Here is a 21,917-nt window from a genome sequence, read left to right as displayed (position 1 = left end):
GTAATAAAGGATTGCTGTTTATTTGTTACATATATTATTCAGAATATTTTATTTGTGTCCCATATATATATATATATATATATACACACTTTTTTTTTTTTTTTTTTAAGATATATTGTTGTATTTTCCCCTCTAGGTGGTGCAGTTGATCAGCACAGGGATTTTACCATTTGCCAATTTCATACCCAAAGAGTTCGTCGCTGGTATCATGAGCTTGCTCAATAAAGGATCGATTCACTCCCAGTCATCATCATTCACAGGTACAGAGCACAAACAAAGGGAAAAAAAAACAACCATCTTCATCTGATGCACACTGTTCTTAAAGCAGTAGAAGATGATTTTGTCAAGTACTCACTCAAAAAATGAGACTGAGTCTCTTCTGTTCCCGGACAGAAGCTGAAATGGACATCTGTATGCGGGAGGAGTTCTCCAAGGCGTGTTTCGAGACGCTCCTGCAGTTCTCCTTCAGTAGTAAGGAGTCGATGTCGCAGGAGGGCTTCATCTCACGCATGGCTCTGTCTGCGCTGCTGCAGCGGGTGCAGGACGTGCTCCAGAGATACGTGGAGGACCAGAGACTGCTGCCCAGGTCTGAGGATAGCACAATCATGGTTTTCAGCTCCCTAAAACACACTTAAATTATTTTTCATTATTTTTAATATTTACACCCTTATCTGTGTAAATTAGTGCTGTCAAACTATTGATTACTATTAATATGTGTGTGTGTACTGTGTATATTTATTAAGTATATATTGATACAAGCAATGCATGCATATTAAGAAAAATATGTAATGTTTATATATTAAATACATTTACATATAAGAATATAAATATCGTAATGCATATACATGTAAAATGTTCAAGATATATACTGTATGTGTGATATATATATATATATATATATATATATATATATATATATATATATATATATATATATATATATATATATATAACACGTTCAAATTTTAAAATATATACATTTTTGCATGACAATAATTGTGATTTTTGTTACAAAAAAAATGTGGTTATGCCTTGTAAATAATTAATATTAATATAATGCATTATAATACAATGAGAATTTAAATTATGAAGAAAAAAATAAATCTAACAATAGGCTTCAAATTATTAAGCAAATACTTTTTTTTTTTATTTTAGGGATGAAATATGATCTAGACACTCACTGTATTTCCAGTCTGTTTTTAAGCGCACAGAACTCGATTCCAAGTGTTTCTCACCATTTAATATTTTTATCATCAAGGCAACAAGTGACTGAGATCATCTTGGTGTTAAAAGCCCTCAGCACTCTCATGGATTCCCTGAAGAAGACTCAACCAGAGAACAGTGAGACGGGTTTGTCTTTCAGCATTATTTAGAAAGCAATCATGACGGACTTCTACATTCACATGAAATATATGCGTCAAGACGGTGAAGTATTCTGTTACCTACCTAGATATCATTGACAGGTTCAACGTTTTGCATTCTTGTTTTTGCTCATTCCTCTCCTTCTCTTCCTGTCCGGGGTCAGTGAATGGGAGCGTGTGGGCTCAGGTGATCGCGCTCTACCCGACGCTTGTGGAGTGCATCACCTGCTCGTCTCCTGAAGTAAGCTCCGCCCTCTAAGAGGCCCTGGGGCCCTTTAAAGACTTCATGCAAGTGCCTGTCTCCAAAGTGCAGAACGGCGAATCGTGACTGAATGTTTTTATTCCACCGCAAACATGAATGTGACTGTTTCATACGCTGTGCGTAAGGACGGTTGATTGACAGCTCCAAATCACAACCTCCGAAGCCTTTTCTAATATGAGCTGATGGTAGACTCTGATTGGCCGACTTTAACCATGTATTAACAGTTATGTTAAATTTGCAGTGTTTGTTGTTTTTATGGGTTTTTGGTTCTCAAGGAGTTAATGTAAAGTGTTTGGTGATGGTGTTAAAGATTTAATTAATAATGACCTATTTGGATTAAAAAATTTAATCCAAAAATCTTTTTTTTTTTTTTAAAAGAACGAAAAGTCATAATTTGTGTGAAATTTTCTTAACAGCAATGGATTTTATGCAAGATTATACTGTAACATTCCCTGTCATCGTTAGTAGCATTGAGAAGGGCATGTACAATAATAAAAGGTACAGTTCTGTGAACATCAGCTGTATCGATCCTCTGGTTATTCATAAACCATATTTCATATATATATTTCATATGTAGACACACACACACAGAAGTCTGTTCATCAAGGCTGCCAAAAAGCAGTAATATTGTAAAATATTATTACAATTTAAACATCTGTTTTCTGTGTGAGTCTCTGTTAAAGTGTAATATATTTCTGTGATCAAAGCTGTATTTTCAACATCATTACTGCAGTCTTCAGTGTCACATGATCTTCAGAAATCTTGAATAATATACTGATTTATTATCGATATTGGAAACCGTTTTGCTGCTTAATATTTGTTTTTTGGGAACCTCTGATACTTTTTTCAGGATTCTTTGATAAAGTTAAAAAGAACAGTGTTTATTTAATATTTAAATATTTTCTAAAAATAGTCTTTATTATTCTTAAAGTATTTTTTATAAATTTATCACATTCTTGATAAATAAAATAATTTATTTTAAAAATATATAATAATAAAAAAAACTTTCCCTAAACTTTTAAATGGTAGTGCACATTGTTACAAACTTTGAATAAATGCTATTCTTTTAACTTTTTATTCATCAAAGAATCATGATATAATAGATCAGGTTCCTAAAAAATGTTAAGCAGAGTACAGTTGCATTCTCAATATTTGAAACTGTCATGTTAATTTCTACAGCTATGCTAAGGTTTTTTTCTGTTTTTGGACACAGCCTGTATTAACCAATCAATCCAGTAGGAGAATTATCCGTTTTATGTAGTATTTGTATTTGATTATGTTTTTATTATCAACATCAAGCTCGTATGAAACACCTAATTTGTTAACTTGTACTGTATAAGAACGCGAAGCCTCTCTACTGTAAAACCAGCTCATTCAAGATCACGTGATAAAAGTCTCGCGTGGACTCAGTACAGCGCCATTGGCTGAAGACTGCGGGGGGCGTGGCCTCACTCGGGGGTGTGAGTGTCGTAGGCGGTGTCCCTCTGACACCACATTGGCTGCGCTTCCAGCCAATAGCGGAGCAGCTGAAGGGAGTGTAGCCCGCTCACGAGTACTACGACCATTCACCTCGGAGTCTTCGCGCGCTCTGGAACGCTCGGCGCGAATTCTTGGAATTCTGTTCACACGGACGCGAATCCGCTCCGTTTCCACGAGCTCCGAGAGGGATTTATCCGTGTACTGGCTGAGGTAGTAGTTTGTGCTGTTGTTGGGATGTGACATTGCCCGTTCTGGAGATGACTGCGCAAGCTACTCCCTTGCCAGTGCTGGTTACACTCTTCCCAAACTGGAATTCGCTTCGGAATCCACATCTTCTGAGGAAATATGATGTTTTATGAGATTTGCATGTATATATGAGTGCGGTAGTTCTAGTTGTGTATGCTAGAATTGTTCTGAGAGTTGAATAAATGTATGATCAATGGTAGGTCTGATTTAAATTCAATAAAATACTGTGGAACACGTTTCTGTGTTTTAATGATCTGTTCTTTCTAGCCACTATCCCGGATGCTGAATTGTAAATTCGTGGTGATTGGCCATGTGTTCCAGGTTTCTGGTTTTTCAGTAAAGTATTATTTATTTATTTAAAAAAAAAATGTGGGGGGGGGGGGGGGGCAGAGCACGACGGATAACGTTAGGGTTATTAATTTTAAAAGATACTTGGTTTTGCCCTTGGGAGGGCTAATAAATGCAAGTAGTACTACTGTTGCTATGAGGAGAGCTGTGACGTGGCTTCTTCTGCCCCCTACGGTAGAATCGTCGATCGTGACGTCACGTGGCAATAAACGACTTTACCTGGCCTGGTTTGGACACGACCAAAGCACGTGCGTGAAAAATTTATATGTTATGTACTTTGGTAATTACATTAAACCGTTGTAGAACAAGTTCAGCTAATGTATATGTGGGATATGGAGTGACGTGATCTGATGTCATAAAAGGGTTTAGCCTCATTTAACCCTGAAGACTTCCATTAAACCTAAGACTTGGAAATATGAGTGTGTGGGTGAACAATATAAATAAATGAACATGTATTTACTTGATCTAAATCCATTCCAGTTTCATGTGCCAATATATTATGCAATAATATTAACGAGAGGACAAACAGACTTATCTTAATGTTGGTATATTTCATTTTAACATCTTATTTACTCTGCATTTTATTGATCTGGTGTAGGATAAATGTTGTAGGTGGTGGTCAAAGTTAACTGGGTTTTATAGCGGAAGTATGCAATAATGTGCTGACGTCATTCCTGCAATACGTAGGCTGGAAGCCTTTCATGTAACTCCAAGAGGATCATTAAGAGTATTTCTCTTCCAACCAAGTTCACGACCCAGAGATGAAACGCACGTCATGTTCAAAATCTCAAGTGTGTTTTATAGATGTTCATGTCTGAACCCAGGTTCGAATCAACTGCATAAGATTAAATCGGTACATGGTCTATCAAACTCTCTCTGCTGGGAATATTATCTCATCCGCTGGCTGGTGGTTAATCCATCAATTTGCCAAATATTTGATTTTTAACTCCGTGTGATATCTTAAAGGGCAAGTTCAATCCAAAAATTAAAATCATGCACTTACCTAACATCGTTCCAAACCAGTACTTTTTTTTTTTTTTTCTTTAACTAGACGTTTATCAGTTACCAAAAAATAATGAATAGATGGACGCTACTAATGTTAGTTTTAAGATTACATTTAAGTTTAGCTACAAACAATAAATAATAATTAAAAAAAACTGTTTCAGTGTTTAAAGATCACCTATTATGGCATTTAAAATGTTCCAAATATTGTTTTAGAAGTCCCCAACAACAGTTTTGCATGCATGCAATGACAAAAGACTTTAGTTTTCTTATAATATGCATTTATTTTTACCTGTTTTGACAGCGATTCTCGTTTAGTGATTCACTATTCAAAACCCCGCCTTTACGTGACGTTAGCGAGTATAGCCCAGAGTTCATATTGTAAAAGCACAATCAGTCTTTGTTTGCGTTAACTCGATGCATAAACATAACGTTTTTACCAAAAAACGAAAAAAAATGCAGTAACATTACGCTACTACGAGGTATGACTCTATTCTTAAAGAAAACTCCGAAAACAACGACAAACAATTCACATTATCTCAATACAATTGTCATTGAAGACCTAGAAGCTAAACGGTGCTTACACCCAAACAATTATTAAGCATGCTACATAAAACATAAAAGCAACAATTATTAATAACACTTACAGGTTGTGATACGGAGGAGGAAGCTGATGCAAATACACTGAACCTTCTTTCAATATCAGCCGGCTCGCGAATCCAAGTTTGATTACATTTAAGTTTGTAAAGCAATCGTCTTCAAAATGGCGTGAACAAAGCACAAGGCTCGGACTATACTTCTGTGGTACAGTTGTATATATGAATTGTAGCCACTTAGTCTTCAAATGCTTATCCTTGACCTTGGGCAGATTAAACAAGTTTGCTTTTGAGCATAGACAGTAAAATAAGCTTTTGAGTCGCACTTCAGAACACAGCGTCTCGTCGCCATGTTGTTTTCTAGTTTTCACTGGCGTCTTGGAGCGCAATAAGTGGGCGTGTCGTATTCAAATAACTTGACAAGTTGACGTCATCTAGTCAGAGAAAAAGCTTCGGTCTTCTAACGATTCATAAAAATGACTCAGAGTCTACTCTTACTTTTAAAAAACAATAACTTTATATACGGTGAACTGTCATATTTCAAACTTTACAGGATGTTTTTGTTCACTTAGATTTATGTTAAACACTACATGAAAGGTAAATTTCTAAATACCATGATAGGTGCTCTTTAATATGATTCAGCGATCAACGTCTGCCTATCCTTCACGCAGTTGTTTTATTCGCGCCAAATGTTTTAATTTTCAGAAGTGCGAAGGAGATTTGTAGGGCGCGGCGGGAAGATTTTCAACGAATAACATATTGAAGTCAAATAAATAATGACAAAATATTCAATTTGGTGTGAATTATATCTTTATTCTCTATATCTTGTTTTATTTTATTTTTTACATAGAGAGTACATCATTTGGGAAAACGTGTTTATTACTGTTATTTCAGAAAGATTGTAGTGAAATATCTTCAATTAGTTTTTTTTTAATGAAAATCTGAGGGCCAGCATTAATGGAGCCACATAAGCAGTTTATGAATCATTTTTGCAGTGCATGTGTGTGCAATTCCCAGAAAGCTCCTTTAGTAAGCATGTGATGCCCTTGCAGTGCCATCCACCCACACAAACCACTGTGCTAAAGTGTGTTAGAGAGCAGTCCACACACACACGCACACACACACACAGAGAATCTCTGGCCAAATTAGACTTGTTTTGGTCACACTCAGGTTGTGCTGACCAGATGGCCACTCTCTTGGGGAGTGTGTGTTTGTGTGTGTGTGTGTACGAAATGCTCACAGCAGGTTTGTGCTGTAGAAGAGGAAGGTTCCACTGTGAACATGATGTATCGTAAATCAGACCTCACCAAACCTCCACACAGGAGCCTTGGAGAACAGATTGCAGGTAGGTGTTAATTCACAACAGTGTATATAGAAATCAAAGGGAATGGCCAGCATACATAAGACTTCTTTGTCGGACACATGATTTATTGTTCCTTAAAAATGTGTCATCCTAAAGACCTTACCGTGATTAATGGAAGATCAGATCGTACCAATCGCCAATTTACAGAGCGCAGGAGAAAAAAAAAAAAACATTTTCACTTACAGTAACTTGGAGTCATTGGAAAAAAATGTACAAATAACAGCCAGAATGGCTTTGATATATATTTTTTTTTTCAGGGAATGCAAAAAAGAAACCGCAAACTAAACATTCAGAGGATAAATTAATATCCTGAGAAGAAAAACAAAACGCGGTTGGTTCCGCCTAGCTGCCAGATGAGTGCGGATAAACAAACTGCGGATGGAGCGCATCTGTCCATGGAGAACTTCAAAGAACCGGACCCACCTTTAGTCATTGTGCAAAGTTATAACTTATATACTCATCCCACGCGGAGGTAGGGAACACTGACGTGGGTCTTCAAAGTCAGCAGTTGTCGACTTCTAAGTCTTAAAAGCAAGTGTTCGTATTGTAAATGAGTTCAAACGCACAGCGGGTTCCATAAACTCCAGCAGGACGCGGTCTGAGCATCAGAATTTTGGGTCAGAGACGGATTTGTTCCGACTCGGTTGGCGCCCTGCATTCTGATTGGTCAGCTTGGCGGAGGCTGTTTATTGCCGTGCATTAGGGGAATTATGAAGACTGAGATGTCATCTCCAGAGCCGAGTCGGTCTCCGGCGATTCTCCAGCCTCGGTCCCTCAGGACACCTCTAGCCTTCATCACCAGGTCTTGAGCTGCCATTGTGTACCTGAAAAACAACAGAGATGCCATTCAGCGGATAATTTTATAGAGAGATTCATCCCTCCATAACTTAAAAGTTAAAGGCAGTTCACCCAAACTTGAAGATCTAACCCACCTTCAGGTCGTTCCAAAACCCTATGGCTTTCTGTTTTGCAAAACGTCAGAAGAAAGAAGTCATACAGGTTTGGAACGATGTAAGGGTGAATAAATGATGGCATTTTTGGAGAAAGAAGAAAAATATATATTGGTGTCTTTTATGTGTCTTGATCATTGGTAATGGTTCTTGAAACTAAGTTTCTTTATTGGAATTGATGGTTCCATGATGAACATTTAACAAACATGGAAAGGTTATTTTAAGAACTGATCGATGAAAAGTTCTTTAAGGACCCAAAATGGTTATTCGCTTAGAAAACCACTTTGGTTTCCAATTTCACCATCTCATATCAAAAGCAAAATCCCATTCTCTTGTACGCTGCCCAGAACAACCCATCATGAGTAGATGGTTGATGCTCAACCAACACTGAGGAACCTGCCTGTGCTGGTCATCAGGGTCACAGTTTCCAAGAAAACCAGATACCGCCTCTGCCACTTCCTGATTGGACAGCACATCCCAGAGTCCATCTGTAGCCAGGATCATGACATCATCGGCCCCGTGCTCGTACTGAGAGAGGTTATAGATCTTCACCTGTAGAAACCACAGCATGTTTCAGTCATATTATAATGCACAAACATGAGCATGCACATGAATAAAGTTCTATTTTAATGCAGCAATGATTAGTACATCAAATTATTTTAAATGGTTGTGTAGCTTTAAGTATTTAATTTTTTTTGTTATTTATGCATGCCAAGTCAGCATTACTTTCATTGCAAGAAAAAAAAAAAAAAAAAAGTCTACAGTCTACTGTAGTCGAACAAAGAACTAAATTATTAAACATTCAAAAGGACAAAAATTTATAAAAATAGAACGATGAAATATAAGATTTATTAGGTATCTTTAAATAACAGCACAGGTCATCTAAATGTAAAAATAGGGTTAAAAAACTGCAGATTAATAAAAAAAAAAAAAAAAAGCATTATATTAGGCGATAATGAATATGGTGCTTATTTATTTTCTTTAAATTATTTATGAAATATTTATGTCTTATTGCAATGCTTCTGCTGTGCCTTAAATCGCTGTAATGCACAGCTTCTCATGGTTTATTGCTTTCGTTATACGTTCATCTGTCCTGACAGACTAAAACCTTCGGTGTCTGTGGTGGGTGTCTTTCTTTAAAGCTAAATTTCATCCTAAAACAGACCGGCCAAACACGCTCTCAATCCCATAAGCCTGTTAGTTCTTGTCTCTGGTACATTATCTGGTGCAGACAGAGTCTTGCTCACACGTCGTGTCTCAGTGAGCGTGACTGTGGAAAGAGCGCGGGTCGATTTCATCAGGGTTTCTCTTGATCTCCATGAACACAGACGTGTGGAGCAACACCCGTCCTGCAAGTTCACCAGATGATTAAGACGAGAGTATTGATGTTTAAAGGGGAAACAAGGAGTAAATAAAGCCATGCGAGGTTTCTCTGTGAAAAAAAAAAGACTAAAATGTTTTTCTCAACAATTCTGTACTAATGAATGAGAATTAAAAAACAAGAATTTTTTTAAAATTATCAAAATAATGATTTAAATTATAATATTAATCAATATATCCTAAATAATTATTTCAATACATACATATATATATATATATATATATATATATATATATATATATATATATATATATATATATATATATACACACACATACATACATACATATACATTTTATATATATATATATATATATATATATATATATATATATATATATATATATATATATATATATATATATATATATATATATAAAATATAAAAAAAATTGATAATTACCCAAATGAATAAATGTTTTTAACATTTAAATAGTTTGTATTTAATTAATTAATTATTTTTTAAAATAGAATAATTAATGATTAAAATACTAATTGTTTTTATAAAATAATAAATGTAATTCAATATTTCAATTAAGTAGAATATATTTAAATTGTAATATTAATCAATGTATCCAAATACTTTGAGTTGTCTCATTTTTTACAGTAATTATATAAATATCTAGAGTATATGTATTTTATAATAAATAAATATTAGAAAGATATACAGATATATAAATAATAATAATAAAAATAAGTACAAAAATTATTTACATTTTGTAAAAACAATTTAATAATTTAAAATTGTTTAAAAGTGGATACATTTTATTCAAAATTTAAATTTAATTCATAATGCATAATGTTTTTTATTTATTTAATTATTTATACTTTTGTGTAAAATATATACCACATATATTGTATAACACACACATAATTAGATAAAAATATCTAAATATCTGATAGATCGATAGATCTGATAGATAGTGTCTGGTTGCACTCGGTGACCAATCCTCGACCTCTGACCCAGTTTGCGCAACAGACAGGAAATGAGGAGCCCAGCCACATGCATCGCCGACATACTTCTTTCTACTCGTTGCACAAGCACATAACAGGGGAAAAGTGCACGGAGGAGGAGAGGAATAAGAAAATCAGATCAAAGAGAAGCCCAAACAGAAGAAGCTGGTCTCTGAGCTGCAGCCGGCGGGATGAACCCAGGATGAACTTTACACAGCGTGTGAATTAAAGATCTAGAGCGCTTCAGAAGATCCCAGAGCGCAGCGACTCGTGTCACTGGAGGAATCTTCATTCTGACGGGATCAAACGCGCTTAGAGCCAGAGACACGGTAAAAATCACCGTAAACACAAGCACTGCAGAAAAATCTGTGGCTTTTAGACTCGACTCCATTCTATTGAATGCTGGTGATGTACAGGACATTATATAAATAGATCTGCGCTTATATAACATTCATGGTTTGTTCAATAAGCAGAACAGACCTGCGTTCTGACAGCCGTGACACCATGGTAATACCACAGTAATTTGTTATACGGTAGACAGAATGATAGCATAATTATTAGCCATGGTCTTTTCCAAGTCTGACCATTTCTACCATGATAACACCACGATACCAATTGAAACACAGTAATACCATGGTACCTTCTTTAGAAAAAACAGCAATACCATGGTAAAAACATGACATTTTCTTGGTGCATGTTCCAAAAGCAGTGATAATACCATGGTGCCATGTCCAAAAAGCATGGTAAAACCATGATCAGTGACCAAACACCATGGTATCTTGTTCTTAAAAATCCAACCAACATAAAATCATCATGAGCCAAGTTCAAAAAAACCATAGTGCATGTCCAAAAATCATGGTACTGCCATGCTACTTTTAAGCCATGTGTGTAAACGAGCGACAAACCTCTGGAGAGCAGGAGAGGAATGGTTTGATGGCGATGTCTGAGTCGTGAACCTTCAGGTCGTGATCTCCGAGTCCTCGAGTGATGCCGATGGTGGCCAAAACACGAGCCTGAGCCACAAAACACAGTGGTTAACAACAAGCAATGGTGCTTTCTCACTAATGATGCACAATTAATCACATTACTATTGTGGATGCCAGAATTACGCAATTAATCGTACTCATCCACTTCTGTTATTCGGAGCGCTTAAGATGCGAGTTTGTCTTTCTACGTGTCATCTTAAGAGTTTTCCCATTGTTTTAATGTAAATATAACACTATAACACCATTCATATTTTTATAATTTGATGAAGAAACCAATCTTTTGTGTATTTGACGCTTAGATGTTTTTCAGTTGGAGTGTTTTCAGCTCGTTTATGTTCATGTAAAAATACGGCACGCTGTTGGATCAAATAATGGTGTAAACATCATACACGTCGTAATTAATAAACAATTTCAAGGGAATGATTGACAGTTATGAAACAAGTTCAAGTTGAAGTCCAGCGTCGTTAATCTACTCTGTCTGGTTTGTTTGTTTGTTTGTTGGACGAAATAGATTCGCTGCTGTGATTGGTCAGATCACCTGTCAATCAAACTTCCAGCGAAGATTGGATTGGTTCTAAACTTTTCACAGGGATTTCATAGAACCATTATTTATGGTTCCTTTCAGTGTGAAGAACATTTTTTTTTTAAATCTCCATTTGCACTTGAAGATAGTTGATAAATACAACGTTTATTCAGACTAAAAGTCCTTAGAGTCTTGTAAAACAAACCTCCCAAGTACAGAGGGAATTCATCCAGCACTTTTTTTCCCAGAATGCCACTGGCTCTGGTTGAAAATGCTGGTTAATAATACAGCTGCTTCCTCAGACTCCCTGGTTTTTGATATCTAGCCTCCCACAGACGGCGGAGAGAAGTGTTATCGTGTCAGAGACGAGACGAGGAGGGATCAGGATTCAGAACAGATGCCTTGTGAAGCCGAGACCTCCCTGAAGACGACTGGAGGCCGATCTCCTCCTGGCTTCATCCGTCACACCAGACTGATCTCAGTTCAGCACCACAGACTGAACACATTAACACCCCGCTGCAGGACGACCCACACACACTCATGTTCAACACTAGTGCTGGAGGCTGAAGGAGCAGTTCACCCACAGAGTAAAGTCTCTGAAAATGTGCTCGCCCTTCAGGTGATGAGTTTGTTTCTTCATCAGGTTTGGAGAAATGCAGCATTGCATCAGTGTCTCATCAATGGATGTGAATGGGTGCCGTCAGAACTAGAGTGTAAACAGCTGATAAAAACATCACAATAATCCACAGCACTCCAGAGATTAAGTTAACATCTGAAGACGACAAAATCCAGCCCATATATTTGTTTAAACGCTGCTTGATCTGTGCAGATTTCTCTCCTGATTCAGACCAGAACCGTTTTCACTGGAGGAAGCGTTATTATGGATTATAAACTCTGTATTTGAGTTAAAAACGTCTTAATGCTGGATTTGTTTCATCTTTTGTCTTCTCCAGATGTTCACTGATGAAAGTGTGGATTATTATGATGTTTTTATCAGCTGTTGGACTCTCATTTTGACGGCACCCATTCACATACATTGGTACATATACATTTCTCCAAATCTGATGAAAAAACAAACTCATTGATATGTCAGATGGCCCGAGGGTGAGCACATTTTCAACACATTTCAGCACAGAAAATGTAATTTTTGGGTGAACTATTCCTTTAAGTACTAGTATTGAGTGATTAGTGAAACACCACAAGTTCATTAATTTCCTATTTCTGAAGTCAGAAATTATAATGCATCTTTTTGCAATCTCTTGATCTCACTGACATAAAAACATCTGAAGATGTTCAGAAGCAGTTGCACTTCACTGGTCTGTTGTTTTTAAGCCTTGACGTTCCCTTCTCTCTGAGGATCTCTGATATGATGCTTTACTCTACAAATCTGACAGAGGAATCCAGAATGTTTTTTTTTTTGGCCTTCTAAGTCTTTAATCTCTAGTGAAATGTGATTCATAAACACATGAGCTAACTGAAAGGCATTTGGTCTTGATAATATCAACCGGAAAGCAAAGTCTTCTCAAACACAGAGCAAGGGGTTACACTTTAATGGAGGATTATGAAGAGTATTTTCTGTACAATAAAGATGTATAATTAACAGTACGACCCTCCTGATCGTGATCGAGTGAGCTGTCCTCTTACCTTTTTTCCTTCTCCGTATATGAGTGGAAACTTCAGATCTTCCTCCTGAACGGTTTTATACACCCTGCACAAAATAACACATTGAACATTAAACATTAAATTGATCAAAAGTGACAGTAAAGATAGTTATAATTATAAAAAAAAGTATTTCAAATAGATGCTGTTGTTTTGAACTTTCTATTCATCAAATAATTATGAAAAATAAAATTGATTTTCACAAAAGTATAAATCAGCAACACAACTGTGTTCAACATTGATAATAATCAGAAATGTTTCCTGAGCAGTAAATCATCATATTATTCTGATTTCTGAAGATCATGTGACACTGAAGACTGGAGGAATGATCACAGAAGTAAATGATACTTTAACACAGATTCACACAGAAAACAGCTGTTTTACATCATAATAATATTTCACAATTTTTCAAGCAACTAAGCACATGTGATCAAATACTGTGTGTGATTCCTGGATGCAGCGGCACTCCCACATGAGTCACATCCCTGACAGAACAGAGGTCCTGAGCTCAGTTACACCCCAGAGGACACACACACACTCTCTCTCTCTCTCCCTCACACACGCACACACGCTCTCTCACTCACACACACACACACACACACACACACACACTCTCTCTCTCTCTCCCTCACACACACTCACTCACTCACTCACACACTCACACTCTCTCTCTCTCTCTCTCTCTCTCTCTCTCACACACACACACACTCTCCCTCTCCCTCTCACACACACACACACACACAGTCGTGTATAATATGAATCGGTGCTGCTGGTCAAAGATCCGTCAGGAGCTCACCATCCGTTCATGGTGAAGTCTCGGTACAGCATCTTCTTCCCGAGCTCTTTTTTCGTGACCCTTCTGGGAAACTCCAGGTGTGTGAACTCGTTTCCCAGCAGCGCCGGCTGCAGATGAGCCTGAGAGAGAAGATCAGAGTAAATCCACAGACGTGCAGGAAAGCACACGACCCTCACACAACTGAATCCAGACTCCCCTCACCAGGAACTGAAGTCTCTGACGCTCCGATTCAGGAGTGAAGGAGCTGGACACGGGAATGATCTCTCCTCCACGGACGATCAGAGCCCTGAGAGACGGGAAGAGCTCACACAATCATCCTGAACTCAGAACTTGAAAACAGTTGTGCTGCTCAATATTTCTGTGGAAACTGTGATGCATTGCATTATTAATGCTAATCTGAAAACATTTATATATGATTACGGTGTGAATATCTCTTCTCACAAACACTAGAATACAGAAACAACTTATTGTACCTTCCTATGCAAAAAAAAGTAATTTTTTCAAGTGCAAATGTAAAAACTTGATTTAACTTTGATTCAGATGAACAGATATGAGCTTCATTTAAAGAGAAATCAACCTATTGACAGTACGTTTCAAACATAAACTCACTTAACGTTGTTCAGCTTCTTAGAAACCAAGACTTTACGTTCAGTTTGCGTCTCAAGTAAATGTAGATAAGAACGTTTAGATAGAGGAAGATATTTGTTTGCTGCAATGCATGCAACATTTAATGCCATTATGAGGTTTTCTGCTCTTTTTTGGCCTTGATTAGACTTGTGCTATCTCTCTCATCTAGACAGAAGCTCTCTTAAATGAGAATAAATGAAGCATGCGAGGTGGTTTGGTGATATTCAGTCTCACCTGCTGTCTCCAGCGTTGGCCACGTACAGTTTTCCAAGTAAATAGACCACGGCTAGAGCGGTGCATCCTCCAGATATAGAGTAAAGCATCCTCTCTCGAGCGATATGAGCGTCCTGAGAACACACTCAAGATCAGTGAATCCCACAGGAGACTGGATTCAGTCCGTACTTCAGTCAAAAACACGTGTGCACTTCCAGTCAAAAGTCTGGGATCAAACCATTTTATATGTTTTTACAGAAGTCTCTTCTGCTCATCAAGGCTGCATTTATTTGATAAAAAATACAGGAAAAAACATAATATTGTGAAATATTATTCTGATGTAAAACAGCAGTTTTCTATGTGAATATCTGTTAAAATGTAATTTATTTCTGTGATGCTCCGCTGTATTTTCAGCATCATTCCTCCAGTCTTCAGTGTCACATGATCTTCAGAAATCATGATAATATGAGGATTTATTATCAGATCTGAATCGGTTTCTTTTCTTTTCTAACAATATACACTACTGTACAAAAGTTTTGGGTCGGTACATTTTTATTCTCTCTTTGTTTTGAAAGAAATTCAAACTTTTATTCAGCAAGGAAGTTTTAAATTGATCAGAAGTGATAGCATGATTTAGATTTTTGAATAAATTCTGTTCTTTTTAACTTTTTATTCATCAAAGAATACTGAAAAAAAGTATCGCAATTTCCAAAAAAATTCAAAATTGGCAGCACAACATTGATCATTCTAATAATAAATCAACATATTATTCTGATTTCTGAAGATCATGTGACACTGAAGACTGGAGGAATGATGCTGAAAATACAGCGGAGCATCACAGAAATAAATTACATTTTAAAAGGACATTAAAATAGAAACCATTGTTTTATATTGTAATAACATTTTCTAAGTTTTTCCTTTATTTTTGATCAAATAAATGCAGCCTTGATGAGCAGAAGAGACTTATTTTAAAACATTACAAGTCTTTCTGATCACAAACTTTAGATCAGTAGTGTAAGATCACTGCTTTTCATCTAGATTTATGCTCACCAAAACTTCATTTATTAGATAAAAAATACAGTAAAATAGCTAAATATTTTTACAATTTAAAATAACTGTTTTCTATCTGAATGCATTTTAAAATGTAATTTCTTCCAGTGATGCAAAGCAGAGTTTTCGTTAACAAGCGCAGCCTGCCATCTAGTGGCCGTCAGGGTTTACTACACCGACTGATCCCAGGACTCACCATCTCCTTGAAGGCGTTCTCTATGGCTCCCACCACCAGACTCTCCTGTTTGATCTTCTTCTCCATGAAGAACCGCGGGGCCATAGTGTTAGGGGACCCCGGGGCCCCGGCGGCCCCTCGGAGCGACGCCGCCCTCGACAGGCCTCTCTGGGAGCATCCAGCAGACGGGTGGAGCTGATGGACGGGGTTCTCCTCGCCGAGGCAGGTGGGTGGTGTCAGGGCCGGGTTCTGCAGGATCTCCAGCACCTCCTGCAGCTGCTCCTCGATGTGGAGGTGGAGGAACTTGGCTGCGAACAGCGCGGCTCCGGAGCCACCGTGACCATCAAACAGAGCCCAGTAGTGGAAGTTCTGCTCCCTCACCTCCTGCACACACAGATGCACGGAAACACTCCAGAAAAATGGGTTTTACAACACAAGCAAGGGTCACTCGACACACTTGTGCACATCTAAAATCATTGTGTTTAAATATATTAAAAAAGCACTTATTTTGATGTGTTGACTAACATACTAAAGCACATGGAAGCCAAGCCTCGTTATTTGTTAGTACATTTAAAGTGAATATATTTTCAGTGCAACTTCATCACAAATGTGTAAATACTTAATGCATGACATACATGCTTAAACAGAAATTACGTTAAAGTGTATTTTAGTTTAGTGTAAATGCAGTGTTCATCAGTACTTTAACTATGTTCCAAAAACAACACCTAAGTGGTTCAAAAAAACACTCTAAAGTGTTGAACTGAATTCAATTATGAGTCAGATGCAAATAACATGCACTTAATTACTTAATATATATTCTATTGAAGTACTTGTTTTTCACAGGGGTTGACTTTTTTTTTTTGCATGATTCATCACATTTATGCTTATTATTCTACCTTCAATTCTGTTTATTTAATGCTTTTCTGATGACAATGACATAAGGCAAGAAAGATCATATTGAAGAATAATATCACATGTTTCTTAGCCTCACAGTATTTCAGATGAAACTTCAGTTGCAGTATTTGATACTAAATGGCAAGTCGTGTTCTCCACGTTTTTCTGGATCTAGAAACATTTTAAGTGACATTTCTAGTGCTTTTGTGCTATGAAGACTATAACGAGTACAGGATCACACATTTGAGAGACAAACTAAAGGGATTTGGAAATGATTTGTAATTTCCAAGTATAACACAGTACAGTAAGTTATTTTTTATTACTCAAAAGTATATTCCAGTTTAATAGTATTATTACAATAAATTATTTCACTTTTATTTCTAATCTTTGTATTAATAATAACAAAAATCTATAAATCTTATTTTATAGTTGTATTGAGTTGGTTTAAAACAGTGGGAATGTATAAAAATAAAAACGTTTGCTTTGCATTTACTGACAGAGGTTTGAGTTTGTTCTCTAGGAATGTTTATTTTCCCCAAATCACTCAAGGATTCATCTTTCAAATCACAGTAATGAGTCATATTTCAGATGGATGGATGGAGGGATGATAGATAGACAGATAGATGGATGGATGGATGGATAGATAGATAGATAGATAGATAGATAGATAGATAGATAGATAGATAGATAGATAGATAGATAGATAGACGGATGGATGGGTCGATGGATGATAGATACAGATAGATGGATGGATGGATGGATGGCAGATAGATGGATGGATGGATGGATGGATGGATGGATGGATGGATGGCAGATAGATGGATGGATGGATGGATGGATGATAGATAGACAGATAGATGGATGGAGGGATGATAGCTAGACCGATGGATGGATGGATGGATGGATGGATGGAGGGATAGATAGATAGATAGATAGATAGATAGATAGATAGATAGATAGATAGATAGATAGATAGAAGGATGGATGGATGGATGATAGATGGATGATAGATACAGATAGATGGATGGATGGATGGATGGATGGCAGATAGATGGATGGATGGATGGATGGATGGATGGATGGATGATAGATAGACAGATAGATGGATGGAGGGATGATAGCTAGACCGATGGATGGATGGAGGGATAGATAGATAGATAGATAGAGATAGATAGATAGATAGAAGGATGGATGATAGATGGATGATAGATGGATGATAGATACAGATAGATAGATGGATGATAGACAGATGGATGGATGGATGGATGATAGATGGATGATAGATACAGATAGATGGATGGATGGATGGATGTCAGATAGATGGATGGATGGATGGATGGAGGGATGATAGATAGATGGATGGATGGATGGATGATAGACAGGCGGATGGATGGATGTATAGATGGATGATAGATAGACCGATGGATGGATGGAAGATAGACAGACGGATGGATGATAGATGGATGGATGATAGACAGACAGATAGATGGATGATAGACAGATAGATGGATGGATGGATGGCTCACCGAGCTGTCGATGGTCTCCAGCAGGTCAGCGCTGGGCAGAGAGGAGCGTCTCCTGCTGGGTGTGTAGCTGGGGCTGGACGGGTCAGTGGGTCTCTTCCGGAGCTCCACCACCTCACAGCACGCCTGGTCCTCATTCTGGGCACTCTTACCTGCGTTGATCACCCTGCAGACACACAGAAGACCATCACCGTTTCTTCATCATCACAGCCTCCATATATCTGCAGGAGTCAGATTTAACCCAACGAGACTCCAGGGCTGAAAACATGGCACAGATCTGGCTCAACCTTCATCAGGTCTTCACCAAACAAAGCTTTTAGACATAGAGTCAAAAGCAGTTCATGCTCTGGTTCTGTTGTTCTGGTTAATACTCCACAGCTTCAGTTAAACCTCAGCATCAGTGAAGAGTGATGCACTCAGAGCCAGGAGCCCACGAGGCTTCCCTTCGATCTCACTTCTCTACACCAACATCAGGAAGGGAAGTGACACTTCAACATCCTCATATCAGAGAAGAAGAGGTGAAACAAACATCAGATTTTCAGATCGAGATGAGAAAGAATTCGATTAAAAAGCAGATTTCCCAGATGCAGTGCTGTTACAAACACCAAAACAAGTGCCTATTAAAAAATAAATAAACATTTTCAGTGATTTTAAATACTTAGGAGCTGAAATAAAACATCAAACTTAGATGAAACACCTAAAAAAAAAAAAAAAAAATAAAAAAAAAAAATAAAATGTAAAAAAAAAAAAGAGAGAAATGTTGCTGGAATAGTCTAGGCAGAAAACTAAAATTAATTTAAATAAAATGAAACTAAATTCAATGAAAAATATACTAAAGCTAAATTTAAAAAAATGGCATAACAACGCTAAAACTTCAACTACAATTAAAATGTATTTTGAAAAACATGAAAGCTAGTAAAAATATTAATGAACACTACAATAGTATATAAAGAACGTGGCTCGTTTAAATCCAGCTTTAAGATTCTGAGTTTGGGGAAGATTAAAAGCAGGATCCTTATATCACACGCGACACAAGACTAGGATTTTGATTGCAAACATATCAGAAATGCATGCAACTCAACCTGGGATGTCTGAAATCTGATTTCATAAGTGATGCAGCAACTGTTACAGATCTATAACCCGAGCGCTTCAGATGAATGAGGTTATGATATACTGCGCAAAACACGCGCATGCGCCCTGCTGACCCTGCATGGAAATGAAAGTATGGATGTGTGTCATGGATCTTTCATTTTCTGTTCCTCATGCGATTATTATCATGAGGCACGCAAACACTCCGCAGCATCCGCGTCGCGTCCTGCGATCAGCGCGCGGTGTGCGTCGCGCGCGTCGGTCGCTACTCACTCCGCGTATCCGGTGGCCCAGGGCAGCTTCATCTCCTTGAGGATGAGGATGGGTCTGGAGATGTGATCCGCCGAGCACTCCACCTCGTCCGGTGACAGCGCGAGGAAATCCGGCCTGCTGTACGGGAACCGGAGCGGTAGATCGGGATGCGTCTCGTGCGCGCTGGAACCCGAAGCCATGATGCCGCCGATGATGCTGGAGACCGCGGACCGCACGCGTGTTATCATCATGATGGTTCTCTGTGTGTGTGTGTGTGTGGTCACGCGCTGTAATAATGAACGCCGGTGCTCACGCGCAACGCAGCCGGAGCGCACCTTCAGCACGGCGGAACTGAACGTCACCACGTGACAGTCCTGTCGCGGGTCACCGGGTCACTCCGGTGACTCTGACCCTCATACTGTTCACATTTATTTCACTTCCTTACTGTACGTGTAAAAACATTTACCATCCATCTGATACAATCACTGTATATATACATATATATATATATATATATATATATATATATATATATATATATATATATATATATATATATACACACACAAACATAAACAGTAACATTTTATTTTACAGTGTCTTTGCTACATATATTATCATAGTAAATTATGCATAATAACTACACGAAACGCACCCTAAAACATACGTATAACCCTATTAATAAATATATGTTGTTACTTAATATTATTATGTGCTACTGTATAACAGGTTCACCTTAAAATAAAGCATACACCAATAAATAGAAAAATATTTTATATATATATATAATAAAATCAGTTCAGCTATAACAAAGCAAACCTTATCACTAAACAGAAGGACGATTAAAAATAAAGCATAACCAGTAAATAAAAAATAAATATTTTTAATTATTATTAAAATACTTTCATATCTGCTCATCGATCACCAAAATAAACCACGTTACTAAATAAAGTATCATTTAAATGCATATTGTTTCAGTGTTGTAGAATAAGCACACATTAAAATTAAACATATACTGTACAATTAATATTTTTATTTTCATTAAATCAGTTCAAATATAAAGCAAATGCTAGAAAACAGTTTAAAAAGATGAGTTCGTTTTAATATAAAGTTTTTATTTTATTTTTTTTGTTCTAACATGCTGCCAGTATTCAAGCATGTCCATATCACAATATAAAGTGCTTGATCATTTCAACTTTAGTGGATTTAATCGTGTGTATTCAGTACTGTACTGTTTAAACAACATCACACTCAACAACTGTTGAATAATCCCAGCAGGATTATAAGATTTGTGCACAATCACTAGAAATATACACCATCTGTTATAGCTGTTATCTGTCTAACGTGAACCACAAAGCAGCATGCAATGCATCTCAACAACCAAAGCAATACAGAAAATAAAAAGCTCACCAGATTTAAATGATCGCTGTTTACTCAGCCACAAAACAGATGAATATAAACTCATATCATATAACTTCAGAAGACTTTACTGTTGTTATTATTTTACAATGCACTTTAAACAGACGTAATCTATAAATAGTAAAAGTGTATTTTGTTTGGGCCAAGAAATAAAGCGCTGTAAAGCACAAAAGTGGCATTGATTTAATATATTTACAGACTGTTTAACAAAGCTCAAACGTGGCATGAATGCATTTAAATGATGCATTTAAATGATATTATGAGATTATTATTTTTTTTATATATTAATATAGAAATATTGAATGATTTAAATAACTGAAATGATAGTTTAAAAATAAAACCGAGAACTAAAACCGCCAGTAGGTGGCGGCAAATCACTGATTTGATCACTGAATCATTCATTCAATCGATTCGTTCAAACAGCTGATTCATTCAGGAACTAAAGTAAAGTGACCGACTTTAAGAATGTGGATTGAATCATTGAGTCACTAGATATATTCAAAATCGCACTTGCATTCATAAACAAAATGCAATGCCAGCTAGATGACAGTTAGCTTTTATAGACAGAGTTTACATTAGATCTAGTCAGCCCAAATCTGATTTTTTTCAGCCCAAATCGTTTTTTTTAATGTATTTATTTTTTGTATAGCTTTATTGCTGTTTTAAATATTACCAATATCAGGTTCCAATGTGAACAGATAGTAGTTATGAGCTGACCTGCATGCACACAAAAATAAAATTTTAATTTAATTTCAATTCGTTTCATTCC

General features: G+C 36.9%; 2 protein-coding genes and 1 long non-coding RNA gene across 4 annotated transcripts in view; 1 reads left to right on the top strand and 2 right to left on the bottom strand.

Annotated features, from left to right (window-relative positions):
• The window catches only part of LOC113066627 (uncharacterized), a 13,659-nt gene extending 12,343 nt beyond the window's left edge, over positions 1 to 1,316 (bottom strand). Inside the window, exons 1-2 of the long non-coding RNA XR_003279205.1 lie at positions 1,182 to 1,316; positions 356 to 588 (exon numbers count right to left, since the gene is read on the bottom strand). This is a non-coding gene — a long non-coding RNA (uncharacterized LOC113066627). The remainder of the gene's footprint in view (positions 1 to 355; positions 589 to 1,181) is intronic.
• Positions 1 to 1,658, top strand: part of LOC113066626 (protein MON2 homolog) — a 14,132-nt gene extending 12,474 nt beyond the window's left edge. For both annotated transcript variants that reach the window (XM_026238559.1, XM_026238558.1), the window contains exons 2-5: positions 137 to 260; positions 394 to 586; positions 1,259 to 1,350; positions 1,526 to 1,658. In XM_026238559.1, the coding sequence (XP_026094344.1) occupies positions 209 to 260; positions 394 to 586; positions 1,259 to 1,350; positions 1,526 to 1,620 (432 nt within the window). In that variant the 5' untranslated portion in view covers positions 137 to 208 and the 3' untranslated portion in view covers positions 1,621 to 1,658. The remainder of the gene's footprint in view (positions 1 to 136; positions 261 to 393; positions 587 to 1,258; positions 1,351 to 1,525) is intronic.
• Positions 1,659 to 6,701: 5,043 nt separating this feature from the next.
• Positions 6,702 to 20,129, bottom strand: LOC113066625 (protein phosphatase 1H). The gene is made up of 10 exons (XM_026238557.1): positions 19,751 to 20,129; positions 18,392 to 18,554; positions 15,993 to 16,355; positions 14,768 to 14,880; positions 14,108 to 14,192; positions 13,907 to 14,025; positions 13,096 to 13,159; positions 10,848 to 10,955; positions 8,008 to 8,159; positions 6,702 to 7,481 (listed from the first exon to the last, which is right to left on the bottom strand). Exons 1-10 carry the CDS (start codon positions 19,978 to 19,980, stop codon positions 7,325 to 7,327), a joined length of 1,554 nt encoding a protein of 517 aa, XP_026094342.1. The 5' UTR covers positions 19,981 to 20,129; the 3' UTR covers positions 6,702 to 7,324.
• Between the last annotated feature and the right edge of the window lie 1,788 nt (positions 20,130 to 21,917).

Source organism: Carassius auratus, chromosome 50, assembly GCF_003368295.1.
Source record: "Carassius auratus strain Wakin chromosome 50, ASM336829v1, whole genome shotgun sequence".
Lineage (NCBI taxonomy): Eukaryota > Metazoa > Chordata > Actinopteri > Cypriniformes > Cyprinidae > Carassius > Carassius auratus.
This window is presented reverse-complemented; position numbering and strand designations above follow the sequence as displayed.